The sequence below is a fragment of the Cydia fagiglandana genome, chromosome Z, assembly GCF_963556715.1.
Source record: "Cydia fagiglandana chromosome Z, ilCydFagi1.1, whole genome shotgun sequence".
In the NCBI taxonomy this organism is placed as follows: Eukaryota; Metazoa; Arthropoda; class Insecta; order Lepidoptera; family Tortricidae; genus Cydia; species Cydia fagiglandana.
The window spans coordinates 35,755,154-35,779,107 of record NC_085959.1 but is presented as its reverse complement, the minus strand read 5'-3'; the positions used below and the strand labels follow the sequence as shown (position 1 = coordinate 35,779,107).

General features: G+C 41.2%; 2 protein-coding genes across 10 annotated transcripts in view; one reads left to right on the top strand and one right to left on the bottom strand.

Annotated features, from left to right (window-relative positions):
• The first annotated feature begins 9,863 nt into the window (after positions 1-9,863).
• Positions 9,864-12,035, top strand: LOC134678631 (uncharacterized). Its single transcript, XM_063537277.1, has one exon. It carries the CDS (start codon positions 9,993-9,995, stop codon positions 12,021-12,023), a length of 2,031 nt encoding a protein of 676 aa, XP_063393347.1. The 5' UTR covers positions 9,864-9,992; the 3' UTR covers positions 12,024-12,035.
• Positions 12,036-12,113: 78 nt separating this feature from the next.
• Positions 12,114-23,954, bottom strand: part of LOC134678621 (ras GTPase-activating protein raskol) — a 212,688-nt gene continuing 200,847 nt past the window's right edge. For all 9 annotated transcript variants that reach the window (XM_063537256.1, XM_063537252.1, XM_063537251.1 and 6 more), the window contains 10 exons: positions 23,033-23,178; positions 22,668-22,913; positions 20,958-21,157; positions 20,135-20,343; positions 19,481-19,593; positions 19,208-19,374; positions 18,531-18,713; positions 15,654-17,750; positions 15,154-15,269; positions 12,114-14,487 (listed from right to left, as the gene is read on the bottom strand). In XM_063537256.1, coding sequence (XP_063393326.1) covers positions 14,280-14,487; positions 15,154-15,269; positions 15,654-17,750; positions 18,531-18,713; positions 19,208-19,374; positions 19,481-19,593; positions 20,135-20,343; positions 20,958-21,157; positions 22,668-22,913; positions 23,033-23,178 — 3,685 coding nt within the window. In that variant the 3' untranslated portion in view covers positions 12,114-14,279. The remainder of the gene's footprint in view (positions 14,488-15,153; positions 15,270-15,653; positions 17,751-18,530; positions 18,714-19,207; positions 19,375-19,480; positions 19,594-20,134; positions 20,344-20,957; positions 21,158-22,667; positions 22,914-23,032; positions 23,179-23,954) is intronic.

The following is a 23,954-nucleotide window of genomic DNA, read 5'->3' as shown; positions in this document are numbered from 1 at the left end:
AAAAAGGCGGCAAATTTGAAAAATGTAGGCGCGAAGGGATAGCGTCTCATAGAAAATTTGAATTTCGCGCCTTTTTCTACTGACAAGATTTGCTTGACCATCTATATTTGACTAGTAGGAATGTAGCCTATTTGACACTAAGTTAACGGTTTAACGTGCTAAATAGCGACCCAAAAATGTATATATACATATTTTCAGTTGAGCACGTTCAATACCACATGTTTTCGTAACTCTGTGGCAGTTTTTATAGGAAATATGGTGCAGTTGTGCTTATTTAACAGGAAATCTTATCTATCCACCATTATCAAATACTGACAAAAACAAAAAATCGACATCAAAATAAAAACCGGGCAAGTGCGAGTCGGACTCGCGCACGAAGGGTTCCGTAACATAAAGCAAAAAAAAACGGGAAAAATGCAAAATTGAAAAAGGTCACCCATCCAAGTACTGACCACGCCCGACGTTGCTTAACTTTGGTCAAAAATCACGTTTGCTGTATGGGAGCCCCACTTAAATCTTTTTTTTATTCTGTTTTTAGTATTTGTTGTTATAGAGGCAACAGAAATACATCATCTGTGAAAATTTCAACTGTCTAGCTATCACGGTTCGTGAGATACAGCCTGGTGACAGACAGACGGACGGACGGACAGCGATTTTACCCTTTGGGTACGGAATCCTAAAAATGGCCCAAAAGGGCCCAAAACCCAAATATAATATATGTAGAAAAAAATCACTGCCTTATTTTGTATTAATAAGGTACTTACCTTTAATGAAAAACAGCTACCTATAGACAGTAGTACTTTTACTTTATAATCATACACGGAAACTGAGATCTATCGACATCTAAAAGAGATAGCTCTTTAGCCGTAAGATTCACTGTTAACGTTATACGTAAGTAAATAAAGCCTTTGTTTATGTTACCTAATAAGTAAAGTCTGTGCGGAAAGAGTCGAAAAACGTATTGGTTCCCATTATATTCCACGACTCTTCTCCTCCCGTACAGTCCCTAAGACTATTAACTAGGTAAGTAATCGGTAAATATTTAGAAGTATGTTTTTATTTTTACCATCGCAATATCTGGTAATTACAAATTTTATACGTATTTGAAAATAGAATAATAATAAAAATGAATTTAAAATTACGATTTTCTTAGTCGATACGATATGTTGCGAAACACACTATCTTACATATGAGAAAAACTTTACTTCTTCGGTTTCACCTTCTAAACTTTTACTTTTTACTTTAATATACTGATTTTAATACGCCGTCTTCTACCTACCTTCACATTAAATTAACATTTCCCTGCAATGCTGCTTATTATCTTTTTAAGCCCACTTTTTATTTGAAAAACTATCACTGACGCTTAGACAATAATACTCGTGGCTTCATTTGTCAGATGCCACCGAGATCTTGAATGGAGTGAAAGTGGCTGCATGCTTCCTGCCAGTGCCACGTGGAAAGTTGTTGCATGCGCTAGACACGACATCGGCAGTGTTGCCAACTTGGCATAAATGATGCCAGATCTGGCATATTTTCACTGGCTTTGGCACCAACATTTCCATTTAGCATGTGGCATATCTTTTAGCATAATTTAGTCTAAGCCAAGTTTGCACCAACTTGGCAGCAACAATATGCGCCATGGCCTTATGTGGTTCATATTTTCTAATGAATTTTGACTTTTGTGGACGGATGGACGTCGACGGACTATATAAAGTTAGTCAAGCAGATCTTGTCAGTAGAAAAGGGCGGCAAATTTGAAAAAATGTATGTGTTTTAAGTGTCTAATTTCAAGTGAGTTTTCAGCATATTAACTCACATTATAGACGGGTCTAACGCAGATTTCGCGATTAACGCGGGGGAGATTTTAGCATGTTTCAAAAAGCTTTGGCACAATTTTGGCATAATCTAGACATAGCATTTTTTCAAAATCCGAGTTGGCAACACTGGTCACATCGGCTAGCCCTAGCCGAGAGCAACGGGGATAGACGAGAGAGACATTGTCTCACATCCTGTACTTTTATACCTTCGATATTTTTGTTGCTTGTAATTGAGGACAGGGCTAAGCTATGGCTCCCGTATACCACCGTATACCGTATACAGAAGATATATAACGATATATAACGTTTTTAAAGATTCAATTGATACCGATATATTTAAGATTGTATCGCCCGGCATTCATTGGTATTGTGTTTTCGAATAAACCAATTCAATTTCTGTATAAATTAGTAGGTACCATTTTATATACCAAAACCTCGTGACTAGTTGCGTCACTCATCAAATTTGGAAATCTGGAACATGATCGAAACTCGAAGTTCGTCAAAAGCGGGCATTTTTCTACGTAGGTACCTATATTAATATTGTTGTCTTAGGTACTTACTGATTCCCCAATTTTGGTCTTTTCACACAGGTACCTAGTTTTATTTCGTTTATTTGCTTTATTAACTTAACGGCAAATTGTTGTCACTTTTTTTGGTTAGGTGATAAAGTAAGTAAGGGCGCAACTGGACGGTCGACGCAGTCTTAAGTAAAATGGGTATAAACAAAATGAAAACTGTCCAGTACTTTCTATAACAATCCGTAGAAAGTTAAGAAAAAACCTAAAGAAACAAACTTTAAAGTTTAGATTTATCCTGGTATAAGAGAGGATTTTCTATGGGCTCATTCTTTTGCTATAAGAAAGTAAGTTTGAAGGAAAATAATATTGTTTATTGGTCTTTGAACTGTTGCGCAAAAACTTAAACATTGTGTAGGTACGCTAATTTTAACGTCTAGAAAATTTTCAAGGATTCGTGTTTTGAAATTTTTTGTCGTGAAAAAACTTAACATTGATGTCTCAATATTGAAATACTATTATTTTCTAACTTATCAAATCGAAGTTTCCAATGCAGATAGTTAAAGAATTAGCGAGTGAAGCGAAGCGAAGTACTTACAGTGTACTTGAAACACAGGGGTTTTGTAATTTGAATAATATTAGGTTAACGTGTCATCATCATCATCTCAGCCATAAGACGTCCACTGCTGAACATAGGCCTCCCCCTTCACGTGTAGTTAACGTGTAGTTGAGGGATATTCAGTAAATTTAATACTTATCGACAGGTGTGTTCAAGCGAAAACTATAATAAATTAAAGATAAGATATAAGCATAACGATTATGATCTGTTGAATATATTTCTAAAATTTCAAGATTCAAAAAAATTAAAATATAAGAGGAAATTACAAATTCGGCCGAGCTTCTCAGGCGTCGCAAGTATGCAACCATAAATAGTAGTTGCATATTTGAGCCGTGTGGGGTTGAGACCATGGAGCATTGGGGGGAAAGCGCCCACAGGGTTTTCAGCGAATGTAGCCGCAGGTTAGTTGAGTTGACGCGTGACCAGAGGGCTGGGTCATATCTAGCGCAGCGGATCAGCCTTCTGGGCACACTGCCCATCGGCAGTGACTTGGGGGACGTTTTTTATTTATAGGCTTTTTATTTCAAGTTTATTTAGTTTAGAGATAGTTTGTATTATTATTTGTAGGCTAATTTAAAGTTTTATATTTACTTAATAGTGTTGTAATAAATAGTTTTATTTTAAAAATAAGTTACGGCAAATATGTAACAATTATGAATCTAATACGATCATTTATATTCTTCTGCTTTCATAAGTAATAGTTTTTGATTTTAAAAAGCGGTTTCCAATTAAAAGACATGTAAAGATTTCTTATCTTCTTGCAAGTTCTTTCTAATGCTAAAAAAACGAACTATAGGTACTTTCATTTTATTGTAAGTTTGTATATTCAATTCTTATATTTTTTAAATATAGTAGTTTCTACGGAAATTACCTACATAATTTGAAAATTTCCGGTAAAGAAATTCATACTAAATAACTAATTAAATCCGATTCCCATGAGCAAAAAATACGAAAGAGATATTTATGGTCAATAAGTTCTTAAGCTTATTATTTATATTGTTATACGCTTCTACAATTTATAATCTTAAACCTTAAGGGGCCCACTGATTAACAGTCCGCCGGACGGTATCGGCCTGTCAGTTGTTCGGAACTGTCAAAATTTTGTTCTAACTGACAGGCCGATACCGTCCGGCGGACTGTTAATCAGTGGGCCCCTTTAGCCTAGGTATAATAATGGCCGTGATATACACATTATATACATCTCACGTTCTGCTCAACAGAAAGTTACGAAACTTCTTTACTAATATGTATAAAATATGCCAGAATACAAACTTTTATTCTTCTTTCTCCTCGCGTTATCCCGGCATTCTGCCACGGCTCATGGGAGCCTGGGGTCCGCTTGACAACTAATCCCATGTTTAAAATTTGACGTAGGCACTAGTATAGAATACAGACTTTTATTATGATAATAATAACAATAAGTCATTTTTTACAATCCTCGATGTACATATCAAACGTTATTGTATGTCTTTCCCATCACGGAACAATGGTGTTCCGGACCTTTGGGAGGCGTGCGCGGAGCCGAAGCCAACACGTAGAGGCCCTTTTGACACTTTAATGAAATGTAAGGGGTACACCGAGCGGATGCTGCCCTTACCCGTGTCATGGGACGCACGCAGAGGCAGCACCCGCCAGGGTGTAAGGGCTATTGAGAGTTGATGAAATCTAAAATGAACTAGGTTATTGGATGAAAGCGATGGACTAGTACTGAGCTATGGGGTAAAAAACCGGACGCCTGCCTAATAAAACGGTATGCAATTTTATTTCCGGCAGACGGTGACTCGCCCTCACAAGATGGGCCCCCACAAAAAAGCGACATCTAGGATGGCTCAAGGGCAACACCGGTGTGAGCGGCTCAGGGGTGTCGAGAGGTGTGCGCCGCTTTCTACCCAGTGGCTGTTAACAGCCACTGTGCCAACTCGCGTCTTATGCATATTTCACTTCCACCCCTGGAGCTTATAGCTCTAACGACTCCACTCTGGCCGGCCGGCTAAGGCAAGCCAGAGGCAGAGAATCTTGTCCCACCCACCCTCCTTGCGGGTAGCAGAACTCCCCAGGAGCACTCGGGTACGTGAGGTCGCTAATCCCCAACAGCTCGCCACAAGCTGCCCTGCGTTGACTGATTGCACTGGTAAAACCAGCGGGCGATTATTATTATTACATTAACAATTTGCCCATGTAAAAATTACTACGCTAGGTACTAGTAGGTATTACTAGTAGGTCCTTCTACTACAAGTAAATACCTTCTTATTATAGTATTAATTAAAATAATTAAATCGGTAAATCCCTTTACCGATTTCATTATATTTTTGGCATTTCCTAAATAAAATTCACTGATGTTTCCAAAATATATATAATCTTCCTTCTAACTCTAACAGTGGCCTTTACTCCGGCCAGCACCAAAACACCATAAATTAATCAATGGGCCACTTTATTTTAATTGAGTAGCTAATGTAGATTCTTTTCGGTGTGTGTCACTGCCACGGACTCGCAGAGCAGAGATAATTCTCAGCCACTCGCTCTGAATAAGATAATTTTATCATGGTTCTGTTGTACAATCTAACAAATCGCGGAATTTTGTTTACTTAATTTTGGATATTAATATTTATTGTTGCTTGAGTAAATCCCTAAAAGACATATCTTTCAATTAAAATATTCTGTAAAAATAATAATATATAAACTGAATATTATACATTCTTAATGCAGTGCAAAAAAAAACCGGACAAGAGTGAGTCAGTATGTCGAGGGTTCTGTACAATTTAATTTATATGTTTTGTTAAGTTTTTATTTACAAATTTTGAGTTTTGATATTTTTCTGTGTATTACTTACCAAATTTAATTGTTCTAGGTCACGGGAAGTGCCATACATATAAATTTGGATTCTCTTGAGAGTGTAGGAGTATATTCCTACACTCTTAATGCCCGTATTTTTTTTACGTCAAATTGGAAGTTTGTTTTTTTCACAGCTTCAAGGGCTCATGGACCTGAGCATATGGAATTTTAACTCGATATCTCCACGCGTTCCCGAGCTAATAAAGGATTTTCACATAATAGAAATACAGAACCCTAAAAATAGGTAAATAAGTATATTTCAATACTATATATTATACCTATACAGACCTTAAAACAAACCGTAAGTTGTTGTAGTTGCGTTCAAACGTGCCCCCGTGCTTTTCCCAGCTATTTTCCATTTCTAAAGTTGGAACTTAATCTGTGTTTGTATATATGACGTGACGTAGACCCTATCCTGTAGGTATCTAAAATCGGAACAATATCAAGCAATGCTACATAATACTTAGCAGTTAGTCCCTTCAAATTGATCTGTTTTATATGTCGTGACGTAGTCCGGATCCCGTACCTATCTGAAATCTGATAGGAGTAACGTCTTCATAAAGTCCTCATCCATCAGTATCTGCGAAGCTCTATACTAAATACCTACGGCGTACCTCCTATTGTTCAGGTTTCAGATACAGGATCCGGTCTATACGTCACGACATATACAAACACAGATTAAATAGAAGGGAGCTATTATACTATTGCCGGTCCCATATTGGGATACCCTCCTCCAATTGAGGGGGGATTTAAATCTTCTCGGGGCAGAGGTGTACGGTTGGAGCCGGTAAAGGTTTATTTGACGTTCATAAGCTCATCGTAATATGCCTACTTTAATAAACTATTTTTTATCTTTATCTTATCTTTATTAGCTTGCATTTGTACATTGTATGCGTTGCGTACACACACACACAAACAAACGAAGCATAAACGAAATCGCAGAACAGCTGGATCACCCCAAGAGTCAAGACACGTCTGTGATCGATGAGGAAAGAAATGCCGACTGGCCTAGGCTGTAGACTACCTCAAAATATCTTCTTTATATTAGTCGCTGCAAATAATCTGCAAAGATGCTGTGGCCAATGATGACGCGTTGCGTGTCATGCCATCTTGCGAAAGATTTTTCAACTTGTATTGTCAGGGGTACTGAACTGATGCAATTATGCAACAGTTAAACCTATACCAGACTGACACCACATGAATATTTGTTGGCTTTCCATAATTCATTCTTGTTTCGTATAATTGCTGACTGTAAATTCATAGATGCATTCGCACACGCTTTTATTCACTTCTGGTCCTTTGTAAATCGATGCGTAAGGTTTGACGCAATTGGTATAACACAGTTAGTCTTCTGCATTTCATATTTTCTTTAAGGGCTATCACTGCGTAAATACCGTGCTAGACTATCGGCGCGATTCGGGAAATTAATTAGGAATTAACTAGATACGATATAGTAAAGATAATTGTGACGTTCCACGGCAAAAGGTACCTTATGGCGGCTGGCTCTTACGTCGCATAGCGCCGCAATAATATTGGAGTGGCGTCAATAATAGCGTAAGCGCCAACCGCTATAAGGTACCTTTACTTATCCGTGGGACGTCTCATATCTTTACTATTTCATATCTAATGAACCGCTAATTCATTTCCCGAATCGCGGCACCAACCTTTTGCCGTGGAACGTCACATATCTTTACTATATCGTACCTAATAGTTAAACTCTAATTTATTTCCCGAATCGATTCGTATGGCAACACCAACCACAATTAAGTACCTATTGAAATTATTTTCATGAATGTTAGCGTGCATTTCCTATATGCGTTAATGTGATAGAAATAAAATAACTTAAACTTGTGTCGATTTAAAACACTCCCTTGGGTCGTGTCGTGTTAATTTATAGCCACTCATTGCGAACTTCCTATTTGTCGCACTTGTATCGATTACGATACATTAGTACAGTGTGAAATGTGATGTGAATGTTACAAGGTATAATGGTAGGTAGTCGGTGGTAGGCGTCCGACATGTCATTTTCTATGACGGCTTAACGGCTGACCGGTGATCACGTGATGTTTTTCATAGAAAACGAAGCGCCGGCGCTCCGGCCCGGCCCCGGCCCGGTCTGCGTGAGTCGTCCTTATTGCGGATGATTCTAAAATTGAACTATGAGTTAGCACACAGCCTCTGTAGCCTAATCTCTGTAGCCTAGTTGTTGACAGGTTTAGGGAAACACGAGTAAAATAAACTAAGTTCCCTACCTTTAATGGTAATTTTATACCCATTGTATAGCTACAGAACCCATGCCGATACTAGAGTCTAGAGGCCGCGGCCGTTACGGGATCAATACCTACAAATCGGGCTGCAGCCCTCAGGGATTAAAATAAGTTCACGTTTTGATATTTCAGGTGTTACCAACAGCCGAGTCGCAACAGCAGGCTTCATGTTACATCGTTAGTCTATCAGTATCAAGTACCGACTAGTATAGGTACTATATTCGAGCAAGTGTGATAAAAAATACTTACCTAAGAAGTATATCATATTTCGCATCACAGGAAAAGTATGTGGAGAAACGTTATCTTATAAGTATTAGAAATTGTTTGTAAGTATATTTAGTCTGACAAAAGCAGGTAGAGTGCGATAAACTGCGGTAATTGAACGGATTAAAACGTCTCACATAAAGCTTCAGCAGCCCTATATGCAAGACACGACGTCAATACCGGGTTAAATTTAGACATGCAAAACTGATAAGACTGCGCGACAAAGTTGCTTTCGCCCTGGCGGCTGGCTGGGTTTCGGTATAATGTTCAGAGCTTAAACATTGTAATAGATTCGTTGGTGCGTATGAATGAGGTGAGGAATTATTCAGGTGACGAATGGTGTAGAGGCGGCCGTTCACCCTGGTCCGGTCTGTGACCGCGACCAGCTGATTCCTCGCTGAACTGGACGCGCAGCAATGGGGTGGCCAGGCGAGGTGTCCTTTACCACTATATTTCTTTACTAAGGTAACCATAAATTATGAGTAAAAAGTCCATGTACCTACCCATCTAATATACGAGTATAATAAGTAGGACGGCTGGTATGGTAATTGCTTAAAACGTATACGTAACATTATTTTTAACAACATCTATTACTTGCTTAATAGTTCTTTCTAATGCTAAAAAAACGGACTATAGGAAAAATAATTACAACTCCTCTGGTGTTGCAGGTGTTAATTATGAACCATAATCCTTTCGTAAAAGTTGTCGAAAAAATAAAAAAATACACAAAAATGCATATACAAATACAAATTCTAATCATGGTTTACTAGTGGAGCTAATAGTGCTGCACTCTGGCGGCAGAACATTGCATTATTATTAATATCCATAGGAGTTGTAATTCAATTACTTGGGTAAAGTGAACGAACGATTTTTATGCAGGTTGTAGCACGAGCGGGTTTACTTAACAATAGACAAAGGATTAGCCGTCGAGGCCTGTTATAAATCTACAAACTATACCCTATGTGTTTTTATCCGTGTATGGAGGTACTTGTAGGTAGAGTCTGTTCGGGAAAAGAAGAGTCTTGATTCACGACTCCCTATCCTCAGGGGGCCCCGAAGAACAGACAGTCTCATGTATAATTGACTACCCATAATGAATAAAACATCATAGTAGAAAAATATTAGTTTAATTCGCTTTTATACTTTCCAAAATTTAAAACAACTATTTAGAGTCGATAATATTTTTTTAATTATTTAGATTAGTAGTAATTTGATATTGATACACATTGTCATTTTTTTATCTCTTCAACATTTTTCAGTACTATTTTTTTATTATATTTAAAAAAGGACCGCAAATTCTTATGTGCCCAAGGGCCCCAGCATAGTTTAAGACGGCCCTGCTTCTCAACGATAGATGGCGCTCTAAGCAAAATCCATATTTAAATAGTATTCTCAAACGAATAATTTAATTATCTGGCTTATCTAGTTGGTAATCTTGCCTTATGTTTTCCCTGATATTGCATAAAACCTATTTTTGACTCGAACAAGTGTTTTTTAAGAAAATGTGTCACTGAACGTCAATGCGTCATGACAAAGTTATTAAAGGATTACATTGTCTTTTAGTTTCGATGCATCCCGTATTTTTTTCCAAATTGCAGTTTAAACTGTTTTTTTTTTCAAAATACTGACGTGATTATAGTACGTAATCAAATAGGTAAATCATTTTTATAAAATCATCATGACAAGCACACATGGGCAAGCACAGGATGCCGCCGACTCGTTCTTACGTCGGCAGCAGCAGCGCTCGCAGTTCTTGTACTCCAAGCAGACCCGCGAGCGACAAGTCTACATGGAAGACCTCAGAGAATATCGACGGCAGGTTGAAAAAAAGGCCATGAAGAGAATGAAAAAACTCGTCGGCCCGACCTGGTACCAAGTACTCAGTGTACCGCAAAGAGACGCACTCGATAGCTTAGGGAATTCAGTTTACCAAGATTTACTTGAAGGACGGCCCTCTAGGACAGCCCGTATAATTAATAAACTCGGTGTTGTACCTCTCCCAAAACCCATGGACTTGATGGCTGCGAACTTACACGGAAGCGATGACCCCAAAAAAATGTTGGGGCATTTATATTTCATCCTCTTTGGCCACTCGATCGAGGGAAAGCGGAATTCTTACTGTTTTAATGCCAAGCTCATCTTATCGGCTATATTTTATTTGGGTTTAAAAAATTTGATCGAATTGTTGCGAGAACAATTTAAACCAGATAAAGATGTGGCACCAACGCCACCGAAGCCAAAGCCTAAACGCCAAGCACCTCTTCCGTCTCCGTACCTGGAGAGATCTATAGTTCCGATGTGGTATCCTGCTAGCCCCAAAAAGTTTATACCTCCTCCCTTGCCTAAGTTTGACGAGCTCAACGAACCTTATGTGGAGAGCGACGAATACAGAATTCGAATAAAGCCACCGCCGCCTCCACCTCCGCCGCCTCCCCCAAAACGCGTTCCACTAGCAATTTGTAACAAATTGGCAGGCGTGTTTAATATCGCGCCGAATCAGGTGACCTCTGTTACGATGAAGACTACGATGAGTCACGGAAAACATCATAATCATAATATGACACTTGAAGTTAAAAAGAAAACTTATGGCATATGCATAACGCGACCGACCCGTAAAGGATTACGTCGCAAGCCTAAACCTCCCACGACGGGTGTAAACAACGCTCAGTACTTGATACAAGGAGTGTATACAATTGGCCGGCGGACGGTATTCGTACTTGGTAGCGTTTCTATACTACCCGCTGAGGGCGAGCTTATACACGGTGGGTTCGCGCAGACTCCTAGCGGCTACACGAACATACACCTCGGATTCCGTGGCTACTCGGCATCACCTCCACCTGATCAATGCGACTGCAACCAGAAATGGCACGATAAAATACTAAAGTACGTCAAAGAAAGCAAATGCTACTGCGGCCACAACTACGACTACGGTCACGAGGGCCCTTTCCCACCGGACGAGGTTCCTTATTTCGAAAGGCCAAAGGCATCTGCACCGTATAAATTTAACTACGACACAATATTTGACGTAAATCATCAGAACGTGATAATCAAAAGAGAAGTTAAAAAATTTCTAGACGAGGATAGCGTGACAGGGTTAAGGAAAGTAGTCAAAAAGAAAGAAAAGAAGAGGTCATCTAAAACATGTCTGGGGCAGGATCCGACGCCCTCGCAGTATCTGAAGTGCGCGCTGCGACTGCTGCGCAACCTGAACGAAGCGGCGCGGCTGCCCGACGTGCACCTGGCGCCCGAGCTGGTGGAGTGGATGCGGCGCCGCATCCACGGCCCGATGGGTCCCGCCCAGCGCCAGGCCTACCTGAGACAGAGCCTCGAACTGCAGACCAGGCTTGAAAGCATCACGCCCAGGATTTACGCGTCCCTCTTTTCAAAGAACGACACCCAGTTCGAGGTCGCTTCTACCTGGGCCCACAAGTTAAAGTTCAAAGACAAATTTAATAAGTACTCGTGCGAATACAGAAGAGAACTGTTCAAATGTTTCGCCAAAATAAATAATCTATTCTGGCGGATCATGTTCCACGCGGAGTTTCCCGACAAGCATTTCCGCGAGATATTCTTTTCGTATTTGTACTCGAAGTGTAACGATCTGATGCTGATGCGGCCGTACAGCTCGGCCGAGACGAACGACCGCACGGTGCGGCTCAATGACCGGCGCATGGTCTGCCTGCCCAAGGGCGTCGAGCCGCCGGAGTGACGCGCACTGCGCATGCGCACCCCTAGTGCGCGGCACTCAACTAGAGCCGGGGGAAACTCCTTTGATCTCAAAATATAAACACATTTTGAATACTTTATTCGTTTCTTTTATTACTAGACACAAAGAAAAACATCATAAACACGACAGTTTCCAGTGTAGGTAATTTATTTAAAGTCAGACATAATTATTTTAAAATAACATTGATTGATTACGTATTGATAATTTAATGTTATTAAGATAAACTGCTTAACATTGACGTTCACTGGAGAGCAACTAGGTTGGCTCGCGCAGCCCATAAGTGAGTCTCCACGCAGAATATGCAAGTAACAGATACAGAAACTATTTATGTGGATAGTAGACCTTTGTACCGCTGAATGAGACCCCTTCGAAACTATATAATTCAACATTTATTCCATCATATTGGTGATTTTAAATTCATTTACAATGAATATTTACTTTATGAAAAAATCTTACCATGTCATGGTCGTATTATAATACTCCGAAGGTATTATCAAATATTTATTTATTTACTAATTGTAGGTATATGCCATCTACACAATATATACTTACTATCTAGAAAATATTATGATACAAGTCTTAAATTAGGGTAATTTAAAATAATAAAAATAACGTTTTATTGTAAATACAACACTATTGCTACAATTGTAGTAGGTAGATGACTACAACGATAGCTATAATAAAACGCTTACGGATATTCAATCTTCTTTGGTATCAATGTTGCAGAACAAAACATAACAGGTCGCAGACAGAAAATCTAACCGGCTGAGAAGAATACTGATACGAAATCAAATGATAATGTCATTAAAGCATCTCTTAACTAAACCTAATGAAACAACTTATAACAATGTAAAAAGATAATGGCAAAACGAACCGTGATTATTGACCCAGGGATCTAATTATAAATCAATTGACCTCATTAGATAATCCCTATATCGGCAGCCGAATAATTATAGCGCGTCAAGGCCATTCTTCCACCGGCTATGTAACTGCTTATTAACTCACATTATAGACGGGTCTAACGCGAATTATATTCAATTACCTTTATTTACCGACGTTTCGACACAGGTTTCACTGGTCGTGGTTAGACCCGTCTATAATGTGAGTTAATATGTATTTAAAACGCGAAAGTTTAAAATATTATATGTAACTGCTGTTGTTATTTTAGGTACCTATAAAACCTTATGAACTATTTTAATTAGCCTTTCATAGTCGGTGGTAAAATGAACTTAGCATACCAATATTACGCTATGTTCGTCTTTCAATTGTGCAACATTATTCATATTAAAAATTAATAAAATATAGAATTAAAAAAACATAAAATATCAGATGTAAAACAAGACGGATAGTGGAACGGTTTGTGCACGAAGCTTACAACAAAGGTTTAAAATATAGAATATATATACATATAAATGTATAAATAATATTAATAAGAATAATGCCTCTAGGCTTATATTTGTTAACATGTTAACTCACACCCTCACGACAGCGTACTCGACAACCCGACCGAACATTTACAATAAGACAGTACGGACAAGGAAACGGACACCGATGCGAAGTTACTATTACTATTACATGTATGCACGCACTACTGAATTAAATCTGGTTAAATATGTATAAGTATGTAAAACATTTACTCAATTCAAAATTGTTTTGATATTTATCAACTTCAACAGTCAAATAGCAATTTATGATGGTTCCCAGTTCATTTCAAGCAATTCGGTGGATTAAACAAATAAAGAGCTATCCATCAATTTCAATCCGAGCCCTATATCTATAAAAGACATTTAAAACATTTAGACTAGTACGATTAATGTTTATAGACACATAATTAAAACTACCTTTTCACTTGACCATCATGCATTGACAGTCGATTAATTGAAGTTGATAAGTAGTCATACAGCCAACAAAGGTATGTTTTAGTAACATTATTTGTATTCCATTCTGGTAACATTATTTACAGTAAAAAATATTTTTAGACTGATATACATCCATAACATGTTTCAATAATTTAAATCCTTGAATGAACTTGTGTCTTAAGACGAATTTTTGTGATAATATCTAATGTAGTTCTATATTTTAAACAGCTGAAGTTTCAATCATAAAATTGAAATCAACGCAAGCGGCGGTGAATGAACGTTGATGTCCTTCTCTGACATAATATACACTGTCGATAGGCTAGTCACCGAGTGACATGCAAGTAATGAGACTGTACAGTATACAGGTTAGTAAATGTGATTATATTTGTAGCTCCTGGTGGTTGTGCTGGTGCGCGGGGTGCGGCGCCCGCTGCTGCAGGTGCACGAGCGCGGACAGCAGGCGCGTGTTGGCCTCGTCCAGCGCGGCGATGCGGTGCTCCTGCGCCTCGATCACGCGCTGCTTGTGCGACAGCGCGGCAGCCATCTTGCGCTGCTCGCGCCGCAGCTCGTCCTCCACACTGATCAACCTGCCCGCGATTCAAAGTTATTTGCGCATTTTTCAACGCGAATATAGCGACTAATAGAAGAATTACCTATTTTTCAACTCTTACATCAAACATCAACATTTATTCAGCAAATAGGCCACAAGGGCACTTTTACACGTCAACATTGAATTTACATAAAAGCAAAAATAATAACATCAACAATTTTATAAAATAAAACTAACAATTCAATCTAACGTATTAGGTACAATAAATAATTAAACGACTAATTTTATTTCAAGTGCTTTTATCATATAGGTACCAGACAGCGTTATCATAAGGTCGTAGTCCACCTGTCCTAATTCTTTGTCCAATATCAGATTGGACAAAGAAATTAGATAGGAGGAATACCACCTATAACTGTAAGGGTCTCAAATATTTACTGTCATTAAAAGTACCTGCATAATTTCAAATCAATCATAATTTCAAATAAGTTAACTTATTTATTCGATAACAAATAGAAATATTAGCAAATATTTCCTCAAGCTAAACAAGGGATTTAATAAAGGGGCCCACTGATTAACAGTCCGCCGGACAGTATCGGCCTGTCAGTTGTTCGGAACTGTCAAAACTTTGTTCTAACTGACAGGCCGATACCGTCCGACGGACTGTTAATCAGTGGGCCCCTTTAAGAGTCATAAACGTTTTTACCTGGTAATAATAGCTTTCATCTTGGTGTCGGAAGTGTCCTGGCCGGGCTCGGCGGGGCCCAGCCTCCCGCGCAGCAGATCCACAGAGTTCTTTAGCCGGTCGATCTCTCGCTCGTACTGAGAACGGTATTATATAATGACTAATGATGTTTTTCAACCATATTATTTCGATATTAAAACTAATCTATAAGGAGCGTGTATGAAGTGTAGGGGGCAGCAAATGTTGCCCCTTGTTTATTGGCACGAAGCACGAAGCAATGTCAAGTTTAAGCTTCCAAAGTAGCCCATTGGAAGCTTAAACTTGACATTTACACTTTGTGCAAGATGGCAGAACCTACAATGCATAAGAAAACATACGTGCATACGTGAACTGTAGATATATTGTTTATGTTTCTGATTCAGGCCACAAAATGGCTGACCCCCCGACGCGCCCGGAAGCGCCCAGAATATATTTTTTTGTACTTTATTTATTTAAAAATAGTTATTTACAAGAATGTTAACCTGTTCGATGGTCCTGTGATGCTTGTTGCGGCGGCGGCCAGTGGTGCTGTAGAGCGTGTCCTCCAGCTCGTCGGAGCTGTCCGTGAGCTCCCGCGCCGACTCCAGGCTCAGCCGCCTCTGCAGCTTCTCTCTGGCCGGCTCGCGGGCCTCGCGAGACTCTCGCGGCGGCTCCCGCGCCTCGCGGCCGGCGCGCTCGCTCGCCTCGCTCGAGTGAGACTCTCGACTAAACACCATTCGGGAAGGCGATTCCCGCCTCTGGTAATACTCCTGGTGCCTGTCCAGGTCCTCGTTTAACCGACTGCTCGACATCTTAGCCGCTGAATACGCGCGATCTAGGGGATAATTAGTTTCGGACCCGGCGTCGCCGAGGGAATATTTCTCTGGAGAGACCTTCAAATTGTCCATATTGCTCAAAGCCTTCTGACTCCGTGAGATCTGTAATCGGTACATCTCCTTGTTGACTTCTTCGACATTGGACTCGGAGCGGCTCATGGGGTAGCCGCCCTCGGTGGAGATGTGGTGAGGCTTGCTCTCATAGAGTGACTCGCCGCGCTGACCGAAATGCTTGTAGTTCGGCGGGTTTTGGTTAGTGGAGTAGGAGAGCATGGGATTGGTTCGCGGCATGCGCGTCTTGCTGCTCTTGCGCAGGCTCGGCGAGTTGCTGGAGGACTCGTCGTCGCGCACGCGCGGTGAGTGACTGTGGTTGCTCCTTTGGTATACGTCTTCGTAATTACAATCTCTGGTTATCTTTCGGTGGGTATTGTTGCGGTTCTGCTGATCGTAGCTTCTACCTTCGTCGTTGAAGTTTGTAGAACCCTCCTCGGAGTTAGTTTCCACGTTGTCCGTGCTCAGAACCTCCTCATCTATCGATGAACTGGACGAGCCACAGGGACATCGCTTGGAATTCCTGTTCTCATTGGTTTTCTTCTTCTCCGGAGTCTGGCGGCTGTCCTCCATGTTGTAGACGGGATTTGTAAACACGAGCGGAGCCATTTTCGAGTTCGCGCTCGTGTTGGTCTGCGCGGTGTCGGGCATTGTAAAGTTTTGTATGCCGTATTTTTGAATGTCGTACTCTATTTTTTGTTGCACTTGGCTTTTTGGGTAAAACTTGTCGTTCTTATTGTCGTAGAAGTGCTTATCCCTCTGCTTCTGGTAGTTAAGTTGCGAATACCGGCTCATTGGCTGGCCGCCGTTCTCATAAGGTGGATGGTGATGGGCGGCGTTTTCCACGGGACTAGAACTTTGGCTGTAGGTGGCTATGCTTTGATACCCGGAGCTGGCGACGTTCGACAGCCCGCTGATAGAAACGTTCGATCCGTTATTAGCATAACCCTTATTCCCATTAACGACAATATTGTTATTATTATTCGACTGGGTTTGTGACAATGTCTTCTTGTTCATAATAAGTTTCTCGTCGACGATATCAGAATCGTCGGCGTATTTCAATAAGTCTGATAACTCCTCGAGAGTGGCCGTGTCCCTCATGAGATTTTGCATGTCATTGGAGCAATAATTGTGGTTAATGTTGTCGGAGCTGGGCGACCGCTCGGTGCCGTTGTAGTTGGCGTTGTGGAAGTGAGTGGGTTGATAGTTGCTGGGTTTGTAGCCCTGCATGCGGCGCTCGAGGCTCTCGCCGACGCCATTATTCATGCCTTTGGGGTACTGGTCGGAGCTGAATCCTATCTGGACGACTTTAAGGTTGACGCAATGTTCCTGGTTGTTGTACTGCGAGCTGTAGCGGTCAGGGTTGACGTTTTGAACGGGGCTGGAGGCGTACACATTTCTGGGGAGGGTGGCGGAGCGGAGGTTGGCGGGGGATTTCATGCCGCCGGCGTACACGCCTTTGTACTTAGAATCCTCGGCGTTGGATTTGGAAGGGCTTATGTTGAACTGCACGCCGCTCTTGGGCATGATAGGGGAGCTATGAGCGAAGTTGTTCTGGCCGCTGGGGGGCTCGGCGGGCTTGTTGGTGGGGGTGGTGCAGGTGGGGTCGTTGAACCGAAAGATGTTGTCGGCGACGTGCGGCGTCACGCCGTTGTCGCTGCTCGCGAGGCGCTTGCTCAGCTCGTCCAGGATGTCTTGCAACGGCTCCAGTTCCTGGAACCAATTTGGAATAAACAAGTGGCAATAAAATAAGCTTAAGACAATTTATGACGACCGGTCTGGCCTAGTGGGTCTGGGTAGTTACCCTGCCTATGAAGCCGATGGTCCCGGGTTCGAATCCTGGTAAGGCCATTTATTTGTATTATGATACAGATATTTGTTCCTGAGTCATGGTTGTTTTCTATGTATTGAAGTATTTATATATTATATATATCGTTGTCTGAGTACCCACAACACAAGCCGTCTTGAGCTTACCGTGGGGCTTAGTCAATTTGTGTAAAAATGTCCTATAATATTTATTTATTTACTGATTTGCAATTATTATAAATTAACTTTAGGGTAGGTAATCAAATTTATTGTCCAAGCACGAGCTCTGCATTTTCCGTTTGAGGAAACGGAAAAGTACGCACGCCACATGCCAGGCACTCGGCGCCGGAGCGCAAGGAGAGCTCAGAGCTCATGCTCAGAGCTGGTGACCAGAGTGAGAATGGAGTATATTTGGACGTATTTATGCCGAAAGCTTAATAAAGCACTTGACGAGTTAACGCATAGTTAAGTAATCATGACACTGAAATTAGGTCAGTGATAAAAGTATTCGGTACACCAGGCAATTTAGGCAGCCTGTCAACAAGCAGTGCGTGCAAAGTAGCCGGCTGCTTGACCAAGAGCACGTGCGGTGCCCATTCGGGGTCTGCCTCTACCGCTTGCACGGAGCTGTGCCAGTCTGCGACGATTATGCTTGTCTTACAGTCCAGTGATAATTAGTTATCTTACCTGAGTCCTCCCGCCAGGCAGTTTAGGCAGGCTGTCGACCAGCAGCGCGTGCAAAGTCGCCAGTTGCTTGCCCAAGTCCACGTGCGGCGCCCACTCGGGATCCGCCTCCACCGCTTCCACGGAGCCCTGCGACGCCGACGAGTTGCGGTTGCTGCCCTCCTGCGCTTGCTCTTGAGGACGCATCTGGAAAAATTACGTGACGTCTTAGGCCTCGAACTTTGGCGCCGAATAGCGATTCGTTCTGTAGACGTGTTGGCACTTAGGCCCACTTGCACCATCGCACTAACCCGGGGGTTAAGCAGTTAAACCGTTAACGTCGTGTCAAATTGTACTGATAACCATGGCAACTCCAGGTTTAACCGGTTAACCCCGTGTTAGTGGAATGCTGCAAGTAGGGACCTGATTTGGTGGTGAGATTTGATGTCATAAAATGTATTCCTCTCGTACAATTTGGAAACTTTAATATTAATTTTAGCAATAAATGATTATCTTTATCTTTCTGTCATGATATGCCGAAGATCAGGTAGGCACAGATTGGCATAGATAAGGGTGTTATTCAATTTATTTGTACAATGTCTGTGTCTATGTGCCTAATATATGTGTATGTCTGTGTGCCTAATTGAAATTAATGTAAGTATGTCTTAATGTTTCGCAGATATAATTTTAAAGTTTCTCACGGAAATAGCTCTAAGGAACGCCTTCATATTAGGCGCCTCTTGTTCAAGGAAGTCATTGAGGAACTCCATGAAAGCCTCCTTGCCCTGGAACCGCGTGAAGTTCGCCAGTGTCTGCAGGGTCTTGGCAACTAGTGTCAAGTTGCGGGCGGCTCGCTCATTCGGGTACTCTGGAAACCAATGTAGTCTTGTAACAAACCAGGTAGTTCACACATGTACGTATAGATGGCGTTGTAATCAATCTATCAAATTTTGTTAGAACGGAAATGTTCTTACCGTGAGTAATCCCAAATAGACTTGGAGACAGAATTGCAGGGCATAGGAAGCGGAGGAATATGGACGCACTTATCAAGTTGTCCGAAATGTCCTCTCGGCCCATCGCAGTCAGTCTGTAAACAACGCAAATGAAACGCATGAAGCGCCATCTATTGACGAGTAGCAAAACTACAACAGAGAATTAACCCTTTTGTAAGCAATGTATGACAAGATTCAAAACAATTGCGGGTTAATGTAATAAAAAGGGTTTTATTCTCTTGAACTCACTATTTTTTTTGCCAATATGTTGCCGAATATAGGAGATAGGTAATGAAATAGATTGAGATTTTAATAACATATAGGTAAGTAAATTCTATTTCGCAGAAACGTTTAAAGAATAAAACAAACAATGTGGTATATAAAAAAAAATACAATTTCGCAAGGCTAGCAGACAAACACAAATGAACAAAGAACAAAGTTAGATTATAATCTTTCGCAGAAACATTGCAGGGAAAAAATACATCGCTTAGTCATCCCAAAGAAAAGTAATAAATCGTAACGTACCGTTTATTATTTTTGTCTTCTTCCGGGAAACCGAGTTCTTCAATCTTCCAAAGCTTCGATTCTTCGGCTCTGGGCGTAACCTAAGTGCAAATTATTATGAAAGCGACATACCTCTCGCGGAAGGTGGCGAAACAGTCCCTGAGCGGCGGGGGGAACCGTGGCGCGGAGCCAGCTATGGCCCTCCAGGCTAGGGTGACCGCGTCCCTGAGAGCGGTTTGCTGCCGACGCAGGGCCGCGCCGCTACCGGCACGCAACGGGTCAACTTCGCATTCGGCCGCGCCGGGACCGGCGGCCGCAGCCACCGCTTCGCTCAGTGTGTCCTGTTGGTACAAGAGATTATATGTGGTCCTGATATAAGTATTTACAGGTGAGTTACTTTTGGAATACAGTTACATCGCCACGGCAGCTTCTAACGACTTCAGTCGTGTCGTTGTCGGTAACAAAATGTTTGATTTTATGATTTACAGTACAATTGTATGTTGCTATAACCTGTACAATGAATAATTAGACATTACTATACCTCTAAAGCCCGAGAAACGACTACAAAACCACTCTCGCATTATAGCGCTTCCATTTTTAATTCCGTATCCATTCTCATGGACAGTCAGCTAAATTATATTATGTATCCAGGGGTGCTAAGCTAATAAATGTACTGACTGTACATAGATGCTGTCAATCAAATACACTACTTCAGTACTTAAATGTTAATTTATATTTGTCCTTTTTTTATTCTGGGACGTACCACATCATTACAATCTATATAACACATCAGTAATCTATACCTATATATGTACTTCAGTACTTCCAGTAGGTACTTTTGAAACTCTTTCTTTAGGCTCTGTGTTTATATTATAATTAAGAGATAATTATACATCTGTATAACCGAGTACATTACTTTGCATGTTCTGGAACTCTAGCAACCTTAGAAACGTACCTGTAGATATTGATCGCCGACGAGCTTCAAATACGCCTCCATACTCTTTGTAGCCAGCGAGTTGCCTCTAAAAGTGAGCGAGTGGTCGCCCGTCCTGCGGACGTCCAGGGCTACCACGTCGGCCAGATAGCGCGGCGCCAGGCCCGCGCCGGCCATGCACAGGACCAATGCGCAACCGATGTCCTCTTTAGCCTTTACGCCTGATAAAAATAAAGAAGAAATTGAATTCAATGATCAGTTACCGCCTGCACAAAATGTTTCGGGAATTTAGTTTAATGTAGCAGTACTGATTCCGAATAACTTAATACTATTGCTGGTTCAATATTTACATAAAATCTTGTGATCAGATGTTATTACACAACTGCCCAAAAAAAGAGTGTATTGTTTTCAGGGTTCATGTTTGTACGAGTTTCTTTATTCCACCACATCTTCTGAATATATCATAGAATATCATTAGAATCGTTATTTACCAATAGCAGAGATATATATAACTCCGTATAAGATAAATAAAGTCTAAGAAAAAAACGTGCCTCGGATATCAAGAATAAGTCATTCTCGAATAGTTGGCGCCATTATAATTTATTACCTTTGGCCTATTCTCGGCTAGATGGCGTTGAGGACACCGTTTGATATTTAACAATTTTAACACATATCAGTGAAAGAACATGGGTCAGTATGGAACAATAAAAATTAAAAATCATTTATCCGTAAACATATTTTGATTAATTTTTACATTTTCAATTTTATTTTAAGTTTTAATCGTGTGTCGATAGATGGCAGTAAATGTACCGTGACTACAAAATTGACAATGACAGGACCCCTCTATACTATCTATTCTTTTTGCCAATAGTGTAGTTGAATTGAGTGCAGTAACTCGTTGACAGAGGGCGCTGATTTCAATGGTTCTATGTAACATATTTGCCGACAGATGGCGCTAGCATACACAAAATCAGCTTATTTTATGACGCTGTTTTTACGCGGTTGCAAACCGTACGTTAATTATAATAATTGTACGTTGTTGTATTTGTGTGCGTAGGTAATAACTTGGTGCTCGACCGGACCTTATTCACTGTTTTTTTTTATGATGCAAGTTGCCTCTTTTTGACAAAGGCTTTCTTTACAGTATCAAATGCTGTATACATATTTTTAGCATAGAGCTTGTTAAGGGACATACATTAAATTTTTTGCACGTCATCATCATCATCTAGCCGTTTTCGACTACTGCGACTGCTTTTCTACCGCTGAGAGCGTCGCTGCTGCGTTCTCGGGTGACTGACGTAGCCAATCTTTGCAGCAAATGTGCGGCCACATTCGCTACAGGTCAGCACCCCTCCGACGTAATTATACTTGATGGCCACAGGTTTGTCTGGTCTTTAGCTCATCACGCTTAACGTCGAGCTCTGTGTGTCGCCTGGCTTCAAAATCACTAGTCATTTTTTTATTAGGGGACTTCTTACACCTACTCCGAGTCTTACACAGATCAACCTAGCCCCAAACTAAGCAAAGCTTGTACTATGGATGCTAGGCGACGATATACATACTTATATAAATAAATACTTTCTTATACATAGAAAACGCCCATGACTCAGGAACAAATATTAGTCTTCATCACACAAATAAATGCCCTTACTGGGATTCGAACCCAGGACCATCGGCTTCGCAAGCAGGGTCACTATCCCAGACCGGTCGTCAATTTAGCGCGTCACTTACCAATATGCGGTTCCAGATATTCGCATAGCCTCTTGTAATTCCTCTTGAGATAGTCCAGGAACCTGGCGTAGTGGTCGAGCGGGAGCACGTCGACGCTCTGGTAGCGGCACTTGATGCGGAGCGCGGGCGCGGGGGGAGGCGGGGCGCGGCCCCCCGGCGACTGGGGCTTGTCCCCCCCGGAGAGGGGGTACCAACGCTCGTTGAGGTATCGGGAGGATACGTCGTCGACCGGGATGCGGACTGTGCCTGGAATTGTAACGTTACACATTTAGAACCGTTGAATGATTTGAAGCCCAGGGGCCCATAAAAAGGTCGCATATTCCATTATACATAATTTGAATCTTTATTGGTGTTAGTATACTAACCGACAAGCGCGTGTTTGTCCCGCTTGCGGCTGCGCCGCTCGGGCTCCCTGTACACGTTGACGTTGATGGCGCGCACCGCCTGGAGCCCGGTGAACTCGTACACCTCGCCCCAGAAGCACAGTTCCGACTTCAATTTCGACGATGATCTGTAGATGTCAGAGTATTCATTAGTAAAACTATCGCAAACAGTTCTAGCCGCAAAGTTCTCACATTTAGATACTAAGGTAAGTCCAGGCTTCTATTCCACGTCGCTGACAATTGTCGCCTGACATTGACAATTCACCGTACATTGCTTGTACCATCACGCTTCGCGATTGTTTATCCAATTAGGGTCCATTGGATGCTCAATACTTACGCTATAGAATTTCCATTTTAGCTAGAACCCTAAATGGCATAACAATCCCGTGTGGTGACTCTACCATCATACTATCCCACCCAGAAATGTACAGGAAATCATCAGAGTCGGGTGTCAATTGTCAGCGTGGTGAAATGGGCGCCAGATGACGAATGTACCGCTAGCGCGCCATTCGCTAACATTTGTGAAACGATCGCTAACTGCTCGAGTGTATTCGCTAAATGTGGACGCCCTTTTTAGAAACATCCTGCGAGTTTTAGAAATAATTACTAACTACAGTTGTCTATAGAACTATATAAAATAAGGACTTTATTATCTTCCAATTCCCCCATACTGTAATATAAGTAGAAGTTAAAAAGAAATCAAGATAATATGATAGCTGAGCCGTGAGATCCTGGAGATAGAAACTAAATCAACTGGCCTTCTGTGTGACTATATTTACTCCGATATATAACACAAATTACTGCTACGCCTTAGACGTATCATATTTACGGAGCAAATAAATAACATCCAAAGAAAAGATGAGCTCACACAAATGAAAAATTAACAGAAAAAACTGCAATACGT